Source organism: Oncorhynchus mykiss, chromosome 21 (genome assembly GCF_057628025.1).
Source record: "Oncorhynchus mykiss isolate SJ-2025 chromosome 21, ASM5762802v1, whole genome shotgun sequence".
In the NCBI taxonomy this organism is placed as follows: Eukaryota; Metazoa; Chordata; class Actinopteri; order Salmoniformes; family Salmonidae; genus Oncorhynchus; species Oncorhynchus mykiss.
The window spans coordinates 22,673,056-22,695,125 of NC_143042.1; the positions used below are offsets into that span (position 1 = coordinate 22,673,056).

At 42.4% G+C, this 22,070-nt stretch overlaps 2 protein-coding genes across 2 annotated transcripts in view; one reads left to right on the forward strand and one right to left on the reverse strand.

Moving 5' to 3' along the window:
- Positions 1-22,070, reverse strand: part of LOC110500248 (synapsin-3) — a 124,948-nt gene that overhangs the window by 49,783 nt on the left and 53,095 nt on the right. The gene's annotated exons all lie outside the window — the stretch shown is intronic.
- Positions 310-21,453, forward strand: LOC110500249 (metalloproteinase inhibitor 3). The gene is made up of 5 exons (XM_021577503.3): positions 310-639; positions 9,991-10,073; positions 11,040-11,151; positions 14,242-14,363; positions 18,742-21,453. Exons 1-5 carry the CDS (start codon positions 510-512, stop codon positions 18,937-18,939), a joined length of 645 nt encoding a protein of 214 aa, XP_021433178.1. The 5' UTR covers positions 310-509; the 3' UTR covers positions 18,940-21,453.

Here is a 22,070-nt window from a genome sequence, read left to right on the forward strand (position 1 = left end):
TTGTCTGGGTTTGGCCATCATTGTAAATAAGAATTTGTTCTTAACTGACTTGCCTAGTTAAATAAAGTTAAATAAAAGTTTTTAAAATATGGTTTTCCATTCAATTAGCAATTTCCAGCGGTTTTTACTCAGACTGGAATGTTTCAGGGCTGACAAATGTGAAGAGGGGAAAAATAATATTGTAAAGTCAATTCATTGTCAAGTCAATTCCAATATGTCATGCATCTGTTATTCTTTGCTGACATCATCGACGGCTCGAGTCGTGATTGGCTGTCGTGCCGCGAAATCTGGCGAGGTGGGTGGCGTTCCAGCGTCTCGCGCACTATATGTAATTTGTGACTCGCGCTCGGAGACCCAGTGACAGGCAATACCCTGACGGGAGAGTACAGTTGGACATACCCACTGAAGCAGACAAGAGCTCAACTCGGGACAGACTTTGAATAACTATTCGGCGACATAACTTTTTTGTTGTAAAGTAAAGACAGCGAGGGAGATTTTACGCACTAAAAATGCAGTCCCTCTGTCACCAACTGCTCAGCTTGCTGTTCGTTTTCAGCAGCCTTCAGATTTATCAACTCACAGAGGCTTGCTCGTGTGCTCTGTCGCACCCGCAAGATGCGTACTGCAACTCTGACATAGGTAAGTCGTATGGTTTGTGGCCACATATGTCTGTCTATATGTTATGCCAACTAAAATATTTTCTCTATTGAAATATATGTTTGCAGTGGTTTTGTGATATTCTGCATACATGGACTATATTTGAATAAGAAACTGTTGTTAGTATAATGCAACTTTGTGGGACCTACAGTAATGGGTAAATCTCTGCCAAATAAAGTTATGCATAAAATGGAACCATCACCTAAAAGCCCATTTAAAAACAGACTGTCAGAATATTCCAGTTTGCAAGTATCAGATGGCTCGTAGGCTAACGGTTTACTACAACAGCACGCTTTCTGAGTAGTCTAAATAAATGCGTCATCTCTCAAATTAGTGAGTCAAGAGAGAGGAAGCATTACTTTATTTCCCCTTGCTCTGATGAGAGGGAAGAGTTAAATGGGAACGGTATCCATGGAAACAGGTCCCACTGATCATGTCTTTCAGAGCTAAATGACCACTTGCTGAGCAATAAACCAAAACAGAACAGGCAGACAGTAGCCAGCCAAGGGGTTTTACTGCTGACTGAATATTGCACCCATGTGTGGAGATTACCAATGGCAGATTTGAAGTGGAGACTAGCTACTGTTCTTGGATGCTCTTCTGTTCGGTTGGGCTTTCCATAAGATGTAAGAGCCAAGACTTAGCTAGGAATGTTAAGCAAGTGCTATTGCAATCAACTTGTTAATTCTACAGTCCTATTGGTATAGCATTGCCCTTCAAGTGTTTGTGCTCTTCTATGAAAGCACATGTTTACTTTCCAAAAAGTGGGCTGATTCATTCCATTCACACATTTGATATTGGAATAATAAGTATTGGTTATTGACTTAGGTGCACTGGTATTTTCTGTGTTGATACCAGGTATATTTTCTTTTGGGGCTGGTCCTCGGACCCACTTGTAGCAGAGATTTCTTTGGCCTCCTGCTCTGAGGGTGGCTTTGTAAAGCTTGTTGTACCACTGGGTCATGCATGCACAGGCTATGCCAGAATAACATTAACTCAGCTGTTGTTATCGAGGAATGCCGGTCCAACCTGAGCAGTGTTATTGGATAACACTTGTTAAGACCAGGTGGGTCCTGGCGCTCCGTTGTTGCTGCAGGACACTCATTCCTGAAAAGGAGTAAGGGATTATTTGATAAGCCTGAGCAATAATTAGTGTTGTGGGGGTCTAAAGCAGGAGGGAGAAGGTAGAGTTAAAGAGAGGAGTCCACAGATAGATAGATAGATAGATAGATAGATAGATAGATAGATAGATAGATAGATAGATAGATAGATAGATAGATAGATAGATAGATAGATAGATAGATATAGATATATATAGATATATATAGATATATATATATATATATATATATATATATATATATATATAGTATTAGGACAACTGTGTGCTCTTGTATTGTGGAACGGAACTACTGGCAGCAGGCAGAGTGTGGGTTTGACCAGTCATCCACCACACACACACACCTTTGTCAGACACAGCCATCAAACATCAATTAGGGTAGCAGTGGTCCAATGCCTCGGAGCGGAGGAGAAGTGGACATCAGAGCTGTTCCATGGGCGGAGTCTTCCAACTATGATGTCATGTTTTTTTCTGCAGTGATCCCTAGTCCAGCCAGTGAACTATGACTGAAGCCTGACGAGGTCAGAGGAGAGAAAGCGATGTGTACTTTTCAACATGGCAACTTTTTGTTTTTGTTTGAATTTTACCCCTTTTTCTCCCCAATTTCGTGGTATCCAATTGTTGTAGTAGCTACTATCTTGTCTCATCGCTACAACTCCCGTACGGGCTCGGGAGAGACGAAGGTTGAAAGTCATGCGTCCTCCGATACACAACCCAACCAAGCCGCACTGCTTCTTAACACAGCACGCATCCAACCCGGAAGCCAGCCGCACCAATGCGCCGGAGGAAACACCGTGCACCTGGCCACCTTGGTTAGCGCACACTGCGCCCAGCCCGCCACAGGAGTCGCTGGTGCGCGATGAGACAAGGACACCCCTACCGACCAAGCCCTCCCTAACCCGGGCGACGCTAGGCCAATTGTGCGTCGCCCCACGGATCTCCCGGTCGCGGCCGGTTACGACAGAGCCTGGGCGCGAAGCCAGGGACTCTGATGGCACAGCTGGCGCTGCAGTGCAGCGCCCTTAACCACTGCGCCACCCGGGAGGCCCAACATGGCAACAGTTTAAAAATAATATCCTCACACACACACACACACACACACACGTGGCAGGTTGACCATGTCAAACACCAACATATTTATACAAACATTTCCTCAGCATTGATGAGCATCGCCTCTTATTTAATTCATTATTGGGGCTTATGCTAGTTAGTGACCTGGTTCCATTGTGTTGAAGATGGTAGTACAAATGTTAGTGTCACCCTGTCATGTCCCCTAAATTGGCTCATCCCATTGGCAAGGAGTGGAGCCTAGTGGGCCAGAATCTAGGGCTGGCTTTAATGGCTGCAAGTGCTCCAAATTCCATTTCCAAGGTCTTGGTTCAGCCAGAAGTGCGCCACGAATGCCTGTAGCGTGCACAGAACTAGGGATGCCTCTTCCCTCCCATTGCAAGGGACAGTGCCACAGTAGTCCCAATAAAACATAACTCTGTAAACATGCCATTATGCCAAAGCCAGGATCACATTTCATCATGTAGATGACAACTGTAGAGCTATTTTTCACAAGTGGGACAATTGGCCATGGAAAAAGCTTGAGATAATTCTATGGGAGTAACATGCACACTTACCCCCCCCCATTTATTTAACCTTATACCCATCTTCTGCTCATTGAGCAATAATGAAGGCTATTGCATTCAGTTAGACAGTAAATGAAGATAGTGTTGGACTTCTGTTAGGATAGGGCTTTAGTGCAGTTATCATGAACATGTAAGCTTATGACTATTGCATAATTATTATGCAACTGATGACATCTTTAGGCAAGATTTCACATGTAAAATTCCAATAGCTCTTGTGTTGTAAGCCAACTGGAAATGGAGTTTGGCATGAACATTATGTTTTTGGATGGTGAAGGATAACAGTTATCTCCTGGCAACACCTAGAGTTAAGATGGATATTCTGATTTGTGTCCCCTGGGCATGTCCAAACAAACATGTGCTGCAGTCTTGTCCAAAAAAGCACAAGTCAATTTTCTGGGAAGAAACGCAGTTCCAAAAGCTTCTTTATGGCCTTGGGGTTTGATGATTGTTTTAAGAAAATGTCACCTTTGATAAACCTTAGTGTCAAAATACCCCTAAAACATACTGTATGCAGATCTATACCTACAAAATATTCCTTATGACAGATATGAGTTATAAAATGTGCCTTTATCCTCATCTTTCCCCCCCATTTCATATGAACAGTACTTTCAACAAAGGCTGTTTTTCATCAACAACCCATTTTTCCTGACTAAAACTATGATAATGAGAAGAGATGCCCTGGGAGGAAAAAAACGAACTATTACAAATTACTTTTAATTTTAGTTGACAAATGTGACGAGAATTCCCTGTGACATTTAATTTGACATGAAGCAAATTTATCAGTTTTGTCCAATTCCAAGCATGCATGCAGAATATTTCATGCTATCCTCTCATTGGCAGAATTCACATATTTCAGTTGCGCAGTCTGATTGAGCTCTCCCACACAGCTCCAGGCAATCACTCGTCAATCTTCTGAACTGATGCGAAGCCTGGACACTTGACTTGTAACTAACTTCAACTAGAAGGCCTGATTGGTGCTGCATAGATGGTTGTCCTTCTGGAAGGTTCTCCCATCTCTACAAAGGAACTCTGTAGCTCTGTCAGAGTGACCATCGGGTTCTTGGTAACCTCCTTTACCAATGCCCTTCTCCCTCGATTGCTCAGTTTGGCCAGGAGGCCAGCTCTAGGAAGAGTCTTGGTGGTTCCAAACTTCAATTTAAGAATGGAGGCCAATGTGTTCTTGGGAACCTTCAATGCTGCAGAAATGTTTTGGTACCCTTCCCCAGATCTGTGCCTTGACACAATCCTGTCTCGGAGCTCTATGGACATTTTATATAGACAGGTGTGTGCCTTTCCAAATCATGTCCAATCAACTTAATTTACCACAGTTGGACTCCAAGTTGTAGAAACATCTCATGGCTGATCAATGGAAACAGTCTCATATCAAAGGTTATGAATACTGGGGTGTTGTGTGTAGATTGATTAAAGAAATAAAAATCCTCAATTTTAGAATAAGGCTGTAACGTAACAAAATGTGGAAACGGTCAAGGGTCTGAATACTTTCCGAATCCATTGTAAAGTTTGTATGTGAGAACTATTTAGATGTAAACTTTCAGTTTTTCTGAACTCACTTCAGTCGCATAAAAGGGAAGCTTGCACTACCTGGTGCAGGCACATGCGCAGATCAAATACACCACTGGAACGCCGATTAAGCTGTTTACATGTCCTTATCATTCAAAAGATTGCTCAGAAAACCAGGTGTTTTAATCAGTGTATGCCTACTTCAATTATGGCCTCATGCTGATTAAGACAAGAGTAAGGTGTTTACATGACTAATGTCATACTCAGCCTTTTACTATAATCAGTTTAAAAATCTAATTAGTGTGAATGTAAACATACTCAATGTTTACTCTTAACTTTCATGTAGGCTATTTTTTTCTCTGACATCAGAAGCTCCATTTTCCCATGCGCGCTGTTATTCATTCATCTCTGTTGCCGCTCTCGCACAGTGGTCTGTAAATGCGAGTTGCGGTTGCTTTCCCTCCCCCAATGGTAAAAACAAATGCTATTTGTTGAATATTAGGAGTACAGTAATACTTCTGGCATTTTTTTAAATCTCAAATTCTCCCCTTATCAAGGAAACCACTTTCTAATCCCCTTTACGGTTGTGATGGGCAGAAAATCAGAGCTGTAAATTGTTTCACCTGTAGCCAAGGCTTTATTGCCTATATGGTTAATTATGTTTGGCATTGGATACAATCTACCACAAATCAACGTTGCCATCTAAGGTATACGAGGGGATAGAGGCCTAGTTGGCCAAGGCTATCTGAATGTGCACATGATGGAAGTTAGGTAGCTTAAATATTCATTATTTAATAGAAGAAAAATGCACTGACCCAACTAGACTAAAATGGTCCTGAATTTTAATCGACTGATAACTAACGAAGGACGAAATGACAAATTTGATTAAGACTAAAAAGGTATTTTAAGGACTAAAGCTAAATCTAAAATAGCCCAAGGGTTTTTGGCAGCTAACTTATTTGAGGACTATGGTCAAACGGCTATGGTTAACACACAGTGAATATCTAGATGTGGATTAAAACACAAATGGTGACCTTAAGCGCCCCTCATGTGTAACGCTGAGTGAGGAGAGGGACTAATTTCCACTATCAACTTCAAAGGTGACACTGTAGAACATGAATCATCCCAATTTTAAGAGCCAGAAGTGAGTTCAAAGCCTGCTCCCGTTGTTTCGTAGGCCCTGCTCCATAATAACTAGCAGCACCAGCTCTAATAGATGTATCAGATAGACATTCTGAATTGAGGAAATTAGAGTACAAGAAAGTGGAAAAAACATGTCAAATACCAACTCCAAATAACCCGAGGGTAACTTTGCAATCAACGTAAGGAGTTGAACTAGGTCAGCTGATATACGTTCTCGCAATGAACCCTTCCTTGCATTTCTAGACAACAGTCAGCCATTTCCTGACAATTCTTTTCTTGCTGCATACGGACAGAGACAGAGAGATTACTTTTGGTGCACAGCAGACCTACTGGGCTGAAACAGCCCATTCACATTGGAACAGAGGGGAAGGCTGTTTTTCTAAAGCTTTTCATGCAGCAGATTAGCGTTTCGGTCGGCCCTAGCTACACTTTGGCCCTGGTGTTTAATATCCCAAGGAGCTGAGGTGTCAGGAGCAGACCTTTACAATCTCGTACCATGCACCGATTCAATATAGAAGATTACTGCTGTGGGTAAGTGTGACTTGGCCTGGGATAATAACCTTGGAGAAACATGTACAGTAGTTTAGCCTGGTGTAAGCTAGTTCTCAGAGTGGTAAGGAGGGAGGTCCTCAAGTTACCCTGTCCTTTCTCTTGGGAGACCTGGCGAGGGAAGCAATGAGCTACAGTTACTATAGGTTGCAATAATGCAAAAACCAACCCTATTCTCTACTATGCTCTTCCCAACTGGCAGAGGGCATAGATGGTCCCATATTATGAGGAACATTACGTCATTTGGGATCAGCTCGGTGCATTCAAAGCAGCTTCATTCCATAAGGTCAGTGTTCCTTCCTGTTAAAACAGGTCAAGAGGTCAAAAGGTGCAAGATTCCCTGAATGTTTGACATGTACACCCTGTTAGACAGGCATAGAGCGTTTAAGCCATCGCTTTTCTGCAGACCGCTTAACTTTAAAAAAAAATCACAAGTGTAGTCCATGACTGCTTCTGAAATAGTACCCTGTTCCCTATATAGTGCATATCTTTTTAAATCAGACCTACACATCCCACGTTGGTTAAGTTGCTTCCATCTTGTCGGTGAACTGGTGCGGACATTACTTTTCTATTCAGGTCAAGTGTAATCCCACTACGGGTGGGGTCAGCTCGAAAAAGAGGAAGAGCACTTAAGAGTGATTTCTTTTTTGAGTGGAGCACTCAGTGAGTGTGTCATACTAAGTAGCATCGTTTCCCCCCCGCACACTCAGATCATGTTCAGAATCAGTCTCGCTCTCCCTCGCTTATCACCACACACACAGTTCACAACTCTGGTTATACACAACCACATTATTTCCCCCTATTCTTCCCCTCTTCATATGACCATCTATTTCAACCTTGTCATGGTGACTTTTCCCTCATCACGCAATCTGTTTGCTGCAATCACAATTTAGCCTGAGGTGCCTCAAGATTCACAGGCAAAATGGAAAGCAGGAGGAGGCTTAAACTGCTTGATTGAATTACATTCCCACTCGTGTTGCAATTAGCATTTGAATGCATAGTTTAGTAATCCCATGCGTCGGGGAAGAGATACTGTGCTAAATTAATTCAATTACTTTCTGTCATACCCCAGTTACTTCTCCTTATTAAGAAAAAATCCATTTACTTTCCACTGGGAATGTATGTCAAATCCACTGCAAAACATTAATATGCTGCGGCAGAAACAGGAGAATAGCACTCGCCTGTAATTGCTATGTGTGTTGCAGCACACACAGAGAGAGGACAGGGAGCACACACACTAGAGCTGCAAGAGACGTCTAGCTGCAGTGCCGTTTACAGCTAAACTAACCAGTACTGATCAGGTGGATATCTTATGCAGTGGTTGGGCTTAGAATTGGATTACATAAACACTCACAATTTGGTCATTTGACACTGGTGACCAGACCTAGCCTGAAGAGGCATATTGAAAGAGAACTCGGTGGTCAGGAGTAAATATAGCTAGCATTCTGAGATCTACTCAGGGCCCTTCCTTTGGAGGTCAAAAGGGTCGCTGTAGGGAATAACACAAATCCTCGGTCTCACCAGCAGCTGCGGCCTTTCACACATTCCACCAGGCAATGACTTCAGCACCACCCAATTAGTGGTTGCCCGCACAGTGGCGAGCGTATCCCGCCTCAAAGAGCATTTGGTGTTACTGTTGGACTCTTGTTCAGCGATATGACCTATGACTCCTACGCCTAATAACAGTTGAAGGCTCAACGCAAAGCTCTTTGGAGTTGGAGTCTTATCGTTTTGGGTGGGGAAAGCCGTCTTTGCAATGGAGTTTAGGTTTTAAAGGGGAAGGAAGGTTGTCGGCTACTGGCTTCTGAAAATAGTTTGACGGATCAGTGCATCAACATCACATAAGGAGGGATCAGAGTAGCAATGTTTCATATCTTCACATTCCACAGTAATAGTGCCTTTGCTCCATCCAATTACATTAGTGAAAGTACCATCCATTTGACTCTGCATAGCAGAGACTGGTTAGGTAACAATGCTTTGAGGCTCATAATATGCGAGTTGATAGATTAATAGAGCAGATGTCCTTGGGTACATTGGCTCAAAAAAAGTCACCAAGAACACAAGGAGAATAGATAACCCGGATAGGTTGAACATAATCGATGCCTTCTACATGGATGTAGAAGCTATCAAATTGGATGGCTGAAAATTGGATGGCTGATGCTCTAGTCATTCTAAACTGGCAGGTGAAAATGTGAGCTCCATTGAAGGTGTTGCTGTCACCTCACCGGCATCTTCTAGGATCCTTTTCTATTCATAAACCACCACGATTACTGCTTGTCCTTTAGACTCCCTTTGTGTCTGGGACTTAAATACATACTATGACGCTATAAGAGATGTTACAGTACATCCCTTCACTCTATCTAGAGGAGTGAGACACGCTTCCCTTTTCTCCCCCCTCACAGGCTCGAGAATGTGAACCTCAAAGGAATGTAGAAAGAACATTCCGGAGAGGAAAGATAAACATCCCCACCATTAGTTATGTCTGTGGCTGTCAGGCTGCGGTGAGCAGGTGAACTTGACTCAAGTTGACTGCGCCTGCAAGTGGACTACCCTTTCACTACCCATTCTCCCCCGGGGGGCCCCAGAGCGCTGATACAAGTACTCTGGGGAGGACCCGATTCACTAGCCTAAATGAGGCCTCGCTCGTAAGCCGATTTCCCCCTCACAATGGACCCCACTTACTTTAAAAGGAGCGAAAGCAAACAAGGTGATTCCACAGCCAAACTGTGTCACCTAGCCGCTGTTTACATGAGGGTGAGCAGCACTGATAAGATCTTTTTCCACCCTGTGCTGAATGTAAAAAAAGGAGGTTGTTTAAAACAGTGGAGACGCATGGTTTTACGATACAAGGATAAGGCAGAAGGGAGGTAGTAGTAAAGCTGTGGCCACATTTTCACTGTCCTGAAGAACTGCTTTTGCCTCAGTCAAATTCAAATGCTAGACCCTAGCCTTCCATTGGACTTGCCAAGCAGAAGCAATCCATAAAAATAAATTAATAGATTATAAACTGAGCCAAACCCTTCCAAAATCTTCCATGGGTCTCTCCTCTAGGGGCTGGGTTTTAAATAGGCTTTGGAAAAGCAATGAGTAGCCCAATGCATTCTAGGGTCCTAATCGGGAGGTACTTCTAGCTAAAGCATCTGTAAGGGTGATATGTTGAACACATTGGACTTACTACTGTATTTAGGCTCCTCTTTTTGATGCTCACAAACATCAGCCTGGCTCCAGGTGTCAGGGACAAGACTTGCTCTGATGTGACCTAAATATGGGAAATTATCCAATATGCTGGATTTGGCAGCTAGAGGATTTTTAATCTCTGTCCATTGCAAAATGGACTAATTCTGTGCTTGTGTCTTCTGTCTACAGTGATCCGTGCCAAAGTGGTGGGCAAGAAGTTACTGAAGGACGGGCCTTTTGGCACCATGCGTTACACGGTCAAACAGATGAAGGTAAGCCGCCATCGCATCATTCAGCCCGAGTTTTTCATAATCTGGCCCATACCTTGAAGAGCATAACCACACTATGGGAAAACAGCACAAGGCTATAAGAATCACTAACAAGTTCATAGGCTTTGAAACTAGGAGACCAGCTTTAACACTGTAGGCCTACTAAAATGATAAGTGTATGACTAGGCAACTGCAGCAGTAACACTTAAGTGATAGTGCAATCCCTAATTCTTATTACCAAAACATGAGTTCACAGATGCTGTGAAATGGCCAAGCTTTTCCATTAAGTGCCACAAGAGTATGTTACAGAGGATTAGACATTGTTTTCATTGTCACCTTTAAAGTTTGGCCCTGTGGCAAGAAGGTTTGGCTAATCCAAGTTAAGTGTGTTTGAATAGGAATCCAACGTAGTCGTAATGGCCTAAAGACAATCGCCTCAGTAAATAAATCATGAAGAGTGGGCTTTGTTTTCCCTAGAAACATTTTCCCAGAAATCCCCCGTTTTAGGTCCCAATGGCTCGCCTCTTTCACGGCTTGTCCTGTTATTTCCAAGAATAGCAGTGTCTAAACAGGGATTTCCTGTTGTTCCCAGACAAATAAATCACGACGGACCAAACACAACAAATCCCAGGGCAAACATTTACTTTGTCTGGCAGCGTTTGTGTTCCCCGCACCTGAACTCAATGGGTGGACCCACGGTTCAACCCCAAAGTCACGTCTTCATTATGTCCTGTAATTATGTTCATTTTCATTGGTTAAATGATAGCATCAGTGGCCTCTTCCTCTACTACACTGAAATATTGGAAGCAATATCATTATACTGCACTTGTTTATTGTTGTGGAATCCTGACAACTTCGAGAACTCAATAAATCCAGTTGCGTCAGAAGCAAGAACAAGTGCCAGAGGTGTGCTCTTCATTCCAGATTATAATCATTATGACATACTGTTTGTCATGGTCTGTTTTGCAGATGTACAAAGGATTCAACAAAATGCAGCACGTTCAGCACATCTACACAGATGCATCTGAGAGTTTGTGTGGAGTCAAGTTCGACATCAACAAGTACCAGTATCTGATCACAGGTGAGTCAATATTCCACCGATCTGTACTTGGCGGGCTGCACAGTTGTCATGGTGGTGCCAGAAACAATGTCTTTCCATTAAGAGCTATTAATAAGCAATAAAAAAACAGCCTCACGAGCTGCCTCAGGAGCATATTACCAAAAACAAATTAGCGAGGCAAGCAAGCACATCAGTGGAGTTGATGCCAGCTTGTTCTCCCAGGCCTATTTCCCTAACTCCCTCTCTGCAGCACGTCCCACAACAATGGCAGTGTTGCTAACAGCAGCCCCAGTTTTTTGTTTTGTTTAAATGCAACCCCCTCCTCCCTGAAGACTTCTTGACTGCTCTGACACAAACTTTCCCACTATATATAACCTCGCGTCTTTGAGAGACGAAAGAGGCAGGGGGGGGGGGGGGGGAACTTATTTTTTGAAGCATTTCCTTCTCCTTTGGGGCGTAAACAGTAGAACTTTCTCTCCTCTTTTATAATGAACAGTTCTAGCGAGAAGGTCTGGCGTTTCCAGTGCAGGAAGGCATTTATCAAGTTCAACTTCAATTCATTAGTTGTATGTACAGGATACACCATCCAACGAAATGCTTCCTTGCATGAATGCACAGTTGAAGTCGGAAGTTTATATACACTTAGGTTGGCGTCATTAAAACCCGTTTTTCAACCACTCTACAAATGTATTGTTAACCAACTATAGTTTTGGCAAGTCGGTTAGGACATCTACTGTGTGCATGAGTCATTTTTCCAACAATCGTTTAGACAGATTATTTCACTTATAATTCTAGTGGGTCAGACGTTTACATACACTAAGTTGACTGTGCCTTTAAATAGCTTGGAAAATTCCAGAAAATGGTGTCATGGCTTTAGAAGTTTCTGATAGGCTAATTGACATCATTTGAGTCAATTGGAGGTGTACCTGTGGATGTATTTCAAGGCCTATCTTCAAACTCAGTGCCTCTTTGCTTGACATCATGGGAAAATCAAAAGAAATCAGTAAAGACCTCAGAAAAAGTCTGGTTCATCCTTGGGAGAAATTTCCAAATGCCTGAAGGTACCAAGTTCATCTGTACAAACAATAGTACGCAAGTATAAACTGCACGCAGCCTTCATACCGAAGGAGACGCGTTCTGTCTCCTAGAGATTAACGTACTTTGGTGCGAAAAGTGCAAATCAATCCCAGAACAGCAGCAAAGGACCTTGAAGATGCTGGAGGAACAGTTACAAAAGTATCTATATCCACAGTAAAACGAGTCCTACATCGATAACCTGAAAGGTCGCTCAGCAAGGAAGAAGCCACTGCTCCAAAACCTCTAAAAAAGCCAGACTACGGTTTGCAACTGCACAAAGATCATACTTTTTGGAGAAATGTCCTCTGGTCTGATGAAACAAAAATATAACCGTTTGGCCATAATGACTATCATTATGTTTGGAAGAAAAAGGGGGAGGCATGCAAGCTGAAGAACACCATCCCAACCGTGAAGCACGGGGGTGGCAGCATCATATTGTGGGGGTGCTTTGCTGCAGGAGGGACTGGTGCACTTCACAAAATAGATGGAATCATGAGAACAAAATATTAGTTGGTTAGATTGAGGCAACATCTTAAGACATCAGTCAGGAAGTTAAATCTTGGTCACAAATGGATTTTACAAATAGACAATGACCCCAAGCATACTTCCAAAGTTGTGGCAACATGGCTAAAGGACAAAGTCAAGGTATTGGAGTGGCCACTACAAAGCCCTGACCTCAATTCTATAGAAAAAGTCAGTGTGGGTGTGTGCGTGTGCGTGAGCGCATGTGTGCTAAGGTGTGGAGAGTCAGCGCAAGTGGTCAGTCCAATTCAAGTGTTTGGCAGTCCGATGGCTTGTAGATAGAAACTGTCTCTGAGCCTACGAGTTGCTATGAAGTCGGAGAGCAGTTTAGTGAGACCTAAGGCCGCCATACTGTTTAGCTGTGTGTTGAATGTTTCCATCACTACGTCCCAAACCTGTAAACATGCACTACGAAGCCAATGAAACATGAGGAAGGAAATCTCCCCGGCAACACAAGTGTGTGTTTATTGTGGCTGGATGATGACATCACAGTCATCCAGGCCAGGCAGCAGCTCTAGCTCTGGTTTGGAGAGTGAGCCTGTAATTGGGTCTTGGGTCATACTGTATCAGGACTCAATTACAGCCACGTTAAATACGTCAAGGCCTAATAGATTAGCTCCACGGGTTGAGCTTTGATAGCCTAGTGGTTAGAGCGTTGGACTAGTAACCGGAAGGTTGTGAGTTCAAACCCCCGAGCTGACAAGGTACAAATCTGTCGTTCTGCCCCTGAACAGGCAGTTAACCCACTGTTCCCAGGCCGTCATTGAAAATAAGAATTTGTTCTTAACTGACTTGCCTGGTTAAATAAAGGTAAAATAAAAAAATGAAAATAAAAACCCAGAGTGAGAGCACGGCCACCTGATTAGCTTTGAAGAGGGATGCCGCACTAGCCTGGTCCCAGATCTGCTTGTGCTGTCTTACCAACAACAATTTAGGAACAGGCTAATGCCGCTCTCACCATTGTCTATTAATCCATATGGAAGTCGTTCTAAGAGTTGTGTGTTTGCCAGCTTTCAGCTCAGTGTGTGATGACAACAGGACAGTGTAGCACCGGCAATACACTGTTACAAACAACCATGCTGTTTGAGTGCTAGCTGGCGGGCTACAGTGTAGGGTGAACCTGCCTAACCTAAAAATAGAAGCCTAATAGAAACATAAAAATAGAAGTTAGAAAACCTTTTGGGAATTCTGAAATAGGGGTGTTGGTTTAATATGGGACCTACTGTACAAGATGGTCTTACCATAGTTCCAACGCTTTGGACCACTTGCTTGACTGATATATTTATGCTAGGCGAGGTATGGCAATTATACAATTAGCCAAAAATAGGCTAAGAATGACATCTGACTCTCTCCCATGGCATTTGGGAATATGACATGAATTGTTTTTCAGTCTGTTTTTTGGGGAAACAAACAAACCATTGTAATGAATGTTGTAAGTCATGAAGAAAAAATTCACGAATGATGTAATGCATAACAAAAGCTGATCTGTAACCAACCCTCTCTCCCCCTCAGGCCGCGTGTTTGACGGCAAGGTCTACACCGGGCTGTGTAATTTCAACCAGCCATGGGAGCGCCTCTCGCTGGCCCAGAAGAAGGGCATCAACCACCGCTACCAGCTGGGCTGCAACTGCAGGGTGAGTGGCAACAACTGCGCTCTCAGGGAGAATATGGATGAAGTGGCTCCCAGGGAGAATATGAATAAGATGGATATGTATAAGGAAGCTAAAGCAACCCAACAGCAGCAGAGCCAAGATGGAGGAGTAGGAGCCAAAAAGAGGGGCAGAGGCAGGCAGAACACCCTGCTTACTGCAAAGCATACCATCCTGCTCTGAGCATCTCTGTTCCTCCATCTAGAAGACATCTTACCACAGAAAATGACAAGGCACTTCATAATCTCCATATGTTATTAGATATCGGATATTGGTTGTGTTCATTTTATAACCATAATAATTGCTTTAGTGGCCTTGCATATATTTGGTCAAATAGATTATGCTGATAAAACTGCAAGCAATTATGAAATCATTGCCAAACCATTTAAAATGTTTCCCTCTATTCTTAAGTGTAGCACAATACAAGAATGACTATCAAAATATATACCAAATCATTTTGATTATGTTATTGTAACTTTTCTGATTGTAGGGACATACTTTTAAATTCCTGATAGTGGCTGACTGATATAATGTAAGCTTTTAGTTGTCCCCTTTCCATTTTGGCATCTGAACGGATAATACACATCCATGAATGGAAGTGAAGAGAGAGGGGAAGACAAGGAGAGAGAAAAGAGATTTATAATGATCTTTGTGAGTTATTACATTTAACTACACTGGAATCATTTTCCCTGTTATTCCAAAGCCTGAATTCCGCACTGGGACGGATCCCCTTTATGTGGAACCTGCTCCTGTGCAGCTCCAATCCAGGTTCATAAATATCCTACTGTACTGCATGGCTCCAGACACACCATCTGGTCTGCCCATCACCGGCTCCCGTCACCAGCAATAAGTGCATTGCCAGACAGGAGACCGAGTAGCTACACAGTCCAAATGCCGGCTAACACCTTTCAAACTGCTCACACCCAAACTGCTGAAAGGGTTGTAATGTTAAGACACGTTAGACGTACAGTGAGTCTGAGGCAAACGCAGAACAGTGGAGGGGAATGTATGACTGTGACCAAACATGGCAAGTCAGCATCAGAAATGAGAAACAAACTTGGACAGAACTCGCCATGGTAGAAGCGTTTTTTTTTTAGTTTATTGCCTATTTCAGTTCAACCGTAATCTTTAAAAAAATCGGGAAAAAAACAAAACACACGTGTGTAGCAGCATCCTATAGCTAGAACACAACACCTCATTGTGTGAACCCCTATGAACCAGCATGCTTACTGTCTGAGAAGACAAGTCAGGCACAGGCAGTGCAGACACAGCCATCTGTGGTTTTATATCAAGTGCAAGAATCTCCTAGAGTGCCAACGTCACACTTCACCGACGCTCCCGCCAAAATCATTAAAACCTGTTTGTCATCCTTTGCATTCTTCAACAAAAGATGATTTACAGCTAAGGAATGCAGGAAGCATGTGAAAATAATACACTGCAGTGCATAAAGAAGCCATTGGCGTCAGTAAATGATTAAAAAGCCAACTGTCCATAACAGCCCTATGAACACCAGAACCAGATAAACTTCACAGAAAATGCTTGCACCATAAAGAATGCGTTCAGCTTCACCCATATTCCTTAAGCTCTCTGCTGTTGATTCCTCTGGCTTGTTCATTACAGTATACACAGCCTTTACTGAAACACCTTTGGATTTCTCTAAAACAGAGTTGTCAGTTTCAAATTTTTCACCTTTAAAAATACATTTGGCAGGTTATACGGTGCATTCGGAAAGTATTCAGACCCTCGACTTTTTCCACATTTTGTTATCTTAGAGGCTTATTTTAAAATGGATTACATCGTTTTTCCCCCCCTCATCAATCTACACACAATACTTGTCCTATCAAAGTTGCACAGAAATAGGTTTGGTAAGATAGTCAGGACTTGCAGAAAAATCATGGGGCAGCAACAGCAAGAACTAATCTCTCTACCTGGGCAGAGCCCTCCATAAGGCGAATAAAATTGCAGTTGACTCTTCCCATCCACTCCACCCTGAATTCCAGCTCCTTCCCTATGGCCGCAGGTACAGAGTAAGGTTAAAAAATAAAAATAGGGCCAAGTACTGTTATTCCGAATGCAATTCTACAACCTAACATGTTGGACTAATTGCACTTTGACTATGAAACTGCACGTACCCTGCCTATTTGTTTGTAAATATCCTTTGCTATTTATTTTACATTTTTGCACACCTATATTTGTGGAGTTTCTCCCATTCTCTGCAGATCCTCTCAAGCGCTGTCAGGTTGGATGGGGAGCGTCGCTGCACAGCTATTTTCAGGTCTCTCCAGAGATGGTCAATTGGGTTCAAGTCCAGGCTCTGGCTGGGCCACTCAAGGACATTGAGATTTGTCCCGAAGTCACTCCTGTGTTGTTTTGGCTGTGTGCTTAGGGTTGTTGTCCTGTTGGAAGGTGAACCTTCGCCCCCAGTCTGAGCGCTCTGGAGCAGGTTTTCATCAAGGATCTCTCTGTACCTTGCTCTGTTCATCTTTCCCTCAATCCTGACTATTCTCCCAGTCCCTGCTGCTGAAAAACATCCCCACAGCATGATGCTGCCACCACCATGCTTCACCGTAGGGATGGTGCCAGGTTTCCTCCAGACGTGACTTGGTACTCAGGCCAAAGTTTAATATTGGTTTCAACACACCAGAGAATCTTGTTTCTCATAGTCAGAGTCCTTTAGGTGCCTTTTGGCAAACTCCAAGCGGGCTTTCATGTGCCTTTTACTGAGGAGTCGCTTCTATCTGGCCACTCTACCATAAAGGCCTAATTGGTGGAGTGCTGCAGAGATGCTCGTCTTTCTGGAAGATTCTCCCATCTCCACAGAGGAACGCTGGACCTCCGTCAGTGACCAATTAGGTTCTTGGTCACCTCCATGACCAAGGCCCGATTTGCTCAGTTTGGCCGGCGGCCAGCTCTAGGAAGAGTCTTGGTGGTTCCAAACATCTTTAAGAATAATGGAGGCCACTATGTTCTTGGGGACCTTCAATGCTGCCAAACCTTTTGGGTACCCATCCACAGATCTGTGCCTCGACACTATCCTGTCTCGGAGCTCTACGGACAATTCCTTCGACCTCGTGGCTTGGTTTTTGCTCTGACATGCACTGTCAACTGGGGGACCTTTATATAGACAGGTGTGTGCCTTTCCAAATACTAGAATTTAACACAGGTGGCCTCCAATCAAGTTGTAGAAACCTCTCAAGGATGATCAATGGAAACAGGATGCACCTGAGCTCAATTTCAAGTCTCATACTGTATGAAAGGCTCTGAATACTTATGTAAATAAGCTATTTCTAATTAGTTTTTTGTATAAATTTGCAAAAATGTAAAAAAAAAAAGGTTTTCGCTTCGTCATTATGGGGTATTGTGGGTAGATTTAAAAAAATAAATACAAATATTTCTCAATCAATTTTAGATTAAGGCTGTAATGTGGAAAAAGTCCATTGGTCTAAATACTTTCCGAATGCACTATGTGAGAAGGAAATGAGAAGTTTAAAGGATGTTGATGGAATTGCAGTGCAATACAGATTTCTCCTCCATTCCCTTTGGGAAAACTACAAACTAAGTAGGGGACTTTCATGTCAGAGGCTAGCAATTAAATGAATCTTTGAACTCCACTGGCTTATGTACAGGAAAGTATATTTGAATTGTAACCATTCATTTTCATTCATCCTGTAGAGCAAGGGTGGGAAATTCCAGTCAGAGGGCCTGATTGGTGTCAAACTTGTTCTCCATCCCTAGCAAACACAGCTGAATAATCAAATTGAATTCTAAACTGAAGATCATGATTAGGTGATTATTGGATTCAGGTGTGTTAGCTGGGGCAAAACTGACACCAATCAGGCCCTCGGACAGGAATTGCCCACCCCTGCTGTAGAGCAAGGAGTATAAAATGCATTAGAGTTTCTAAATTGTAATATAATCAATTACAAACTACAAAAAGAACTTGACTCACTCACCCTTTGCTGATTCGACCCAATTATCTGGAGGGATTTATACTTAAATCACTTTTTCTGCTAATCAATATTGAATTCTCCACAAGTTAAGTATTGTGTACAAGATTATGCATTGCGTCACCTTTTCCTGAAATGCTAATTCTGTCTTGGCCTTGTTCATTTACTGCTGAATGTAGACTCACTGTGCTTTGAATTGGTCAATATTTAAAAACAATTCACAGAAAATGAAACATATCCTAAAATCTGTCACATACCCTAAATCTGAATTTTTGTTAATCAAAAAGGATACAATTGAACTTCATTCAAGACGAACTGTAAAACACAGTGAGCCTTCACCAGTATGCTGTAGCATTACTCGATAAAATGTTCCTGCTTTACGGCTACATCTGTAGTTTCGCTTCTTCCCTCTGTAGATTAAGCCCTGCCACTACCTGCCCTGCTTTGTGACCTCAAAGAACGAGTGCCTGTGGACGGACATGCTGTCCCACTTCGGCTACCCCGGCTACCAGTCCCGGCACTACGCCTGTATCCAGCAGAAAGAGGGCTACTGCAGCTGGTACCGGGGGATGGCCGGCCGTGACAAAACCACCATCAACTCCACCGACCCCTGAGTGTAAACCACAACCAAGGCCCAAACCATAGCAACTGAGTTTCTTCTCATACTCACTCTTCTACACCTTTCCCAAACTCCACAACTCCCCTCGTCAACCAGAGTATTACAGAACTCTTAAAACGTCCAGTACTGGCCCTGAGCGACCACTCCCACGCCCTCTGACGAAATATACAACTACTAAAATAAATCAGTGCCTGGCTGTCTCATAGAAGTAGGACTTCTGATGTAAACAATACCTTTTTTGTTTCATGCTGTACATTTCAGTTTCTCCCACCTTCCTTTTCCTACATTTCGCAAGCTATCAATGAGCAGAAATTAGACTTTCTTCAGAATGCAATAACAGTGGCCCTCTAAAAAGCAATACCTTTTTCAAACCATCCTAAGGCTTATATGGGTGGGATGGCATTTCAGCGCTGCAGTTTCAAGCAATCCATAATGGTTGAAAATGATCCTAATATTAAAGTGTGGCGTGCAAACAGTATCAACAAAGCTCCTGCAACAATGTTATTCTCAACACAAGTTATGCACAGTAACCAGACACATTGTCACCAGTACAAGGATAATGCCAACACGAGGTATGACCTCAGAAAAGCACTCTTCCTCCAGTCACACAATAGATATTTAACAATGATTTTGAAATCACACGAAAGTGTATATGTTCACAGTTTATACTGTCAACATGTCTATTTATATGAATGATGTAATCTTTGCCACCCTGACTGCTTGCACTGTAAAAGTTTATTCTTGGTTGTATTAAATTGCATTTACATTTTAGTCCTTTAGAAGATCACACTATATGAATGCGTTGCTGATATCGGACGATTAGTTGAGTATAGCTATATTGGTCTCTAACCACAACTAAGAATGACCCTTACAGCTCAAGCACAGGGAATTCTTAAATCTTTCGCAGAGACATGAATGCAAGTTATTTAATTTTTTTGTTGCTGTATATGATAAGTTACAAAATAATGAACAGTTGACTCGACCGAAACCTCTGTAGTAGATTTATTTATCGGTGTTTGTCGAATCAGACAGTATCCATGCAAATACTACAAACATCCTACTACAATAGCAAATATAGATATACATCTTTGTATCTGGCCAAAACTGTATTACCATCAATACCCTGTTTGGCTATCATGAAGGACCAGAATCCCAAATTGTGTTTGTAAAGCATTGACTTAATGTTAGTTCTGTGTTAGATCCGCCTTCAGCAGATTTTGAATGATGGTACTTTTGTCCAATCACAGTTCTCCTTCTGGTTCTCACGAGGTAATTAACTTTTTTTCACTGCATCAGAGTTTAAAGCAGATGTTTCAGACAAAGTGTTTTCAAAAATGTATACTCAATTTTTGTAAGTATTTCAGATGAAACTGATAAATAACACTATTGTCACTAAACTCTTCTACTTTGAGTTTTCCAGTTCAGTATCTTCAGTCCATTCCGTCAGAAACAGAGATGCCTCAGCAGGAGTTAGAAGTCTTTGCCCAGTCTCGCAGCTATGCCCACTTTTCCATTATGTTCAGAAAAGGCCATGCCAAGTTGGTGTTGAACAGAATAGAGTAACAGCCCTGACATGCCAGGTTTAGAAGGAAACCCACTAAAATATAGTTAGTCAATTTATTATTCATGTAATCTATTATAATGTGAGGAACTCAAATTAAATCTAAATCTTGCCTCCTCCACAAGGCACTTCTTACATGAAATGCAATTATTTCAGGCACTATATTTACAGAAAAAGTCAGCGTTCTTTAAATCATTCAACAATGTAGAACAGAAAATGATAACATCAAAACAATGCCGAATTCAACATTTGCGACCATTTCAAAAGGAGAGGAGGTACATCAGTCTCATCAGGTTTCCCCACTGCTGAGCTTCTGTTGACACCTCCTCCAGGCCTTGGCTGAGCTTGAAACAAAATCCAGAGGCAGATCCTCAGTCTGATAGTGGTCCTATGCCACAGCGATATCATGAAAGCCTCAACGTTCCACATCAGCAGCACTGTTTTTGTTCACCTCAGACAGTTAAAAGTAGAACTGGTTTAGCATTGAGAGAATGGTGGGCTCAATGAGTGTAGCCCGATAGTCCCGGAAGATGTAGATCCATCCACTCCATCCTTTAGTAAGAATACTGGGAAGGTTTCCTCTGTATGTTCAGCCTTCATTGACACACTTCTCTGGTTGTCAGTCTTGAGTTGTTTCCCTCTTACCAAATCTCCCTCAACCGGTTTTGCAAGGTTCACTCTCTTTGGCCTTGGCATCTCTGCATCTGTATTTTTTTTGTGGTTCATGTTTGTGTAAATATACTGTCTGCTTAACACAGAAACACTTGGTCAAGTCGATCCAGAGAGCATTAAAAAGGAAGCTGGCAATAAGGCTGTGTACCATGTGTGTGTACACTGATTCCTAAAAAAGGGGGGTGAGCAAATGTTTCCTTGTAGGGGTTGTAGAAACGTTTGACTTAATTTCTGTGTTTTATATTTTTATAATAAAAAGATTTAATGAAAAATGGACTATATGAGTTTGCATCGATTCTTGTGCTGTTGATTTCTTGAAGTGAAAGTAGCACACTAGGTCATGATTCAAGCTCAGTATTTTATCACGGTCACAAGGCAAATTTGGACCTGACCTTTCTAGCAATTTCTTTGTGATATCATAAAACAAATCTGTCTCGTCAGGAGCTACACTACGTAATGGAATTACACAGAATTGTTCCAACTTGCACATTCAACTTTGCATCCGTTAGATTACACCAGTAAATAGTTAACACATTAAATATTGCTTTAGAAATACCATTATAAATTGTTGATAACATGGTAGCAAGCGCCAACAAGGCTCACTAAGACACTAATCAATCCCACCTGTTTGGCATTGGCCTAGAAAATATGTTCATAGAAAAATGCCCAGCTGCTACACTTGATAGTTTGGAGCAACCTTAAACCTACTTAACTCCCACTGTCTCTCTAAGAACTATGGGGTTTAGTGTTGTGATGCCCATAGTGTTGCACTGAGACATAATAAAATAATTGTTACGACTACTATGAGGACAACATTCTTTAAGTGGTCTGTGTTTTCGCTGCCTGAAGTACCATAAACTCAACTGACGGGGATTGGAAGCTACAACCAGAGA

Excerpts from the sequence above, each read along its gene's own strand:
- LOC110500249 (XM_021577503.3), top strand. The coding sequence starts at position 510 with ATGCAGTCCCTCTGTCACCAACTGCTCAGCTTGCTGTTCGTTTTCAGC. Across the intron at positions 640-9,990 it reads GTACTGCAACTCTGACATAG|TGATCCGTGCCAAAGTGGTG; the intron begins GTAAGTCGTATG and ends TTCTGTCTACAG. Across the intron at positions 10,074-11,039 it reads ACACGGTCAAACAGATGAAG|ATGTACAAAGGATTCAACAA; the intron begins GTAAGCCGCCAT and ends TCTGTTTTGCAG.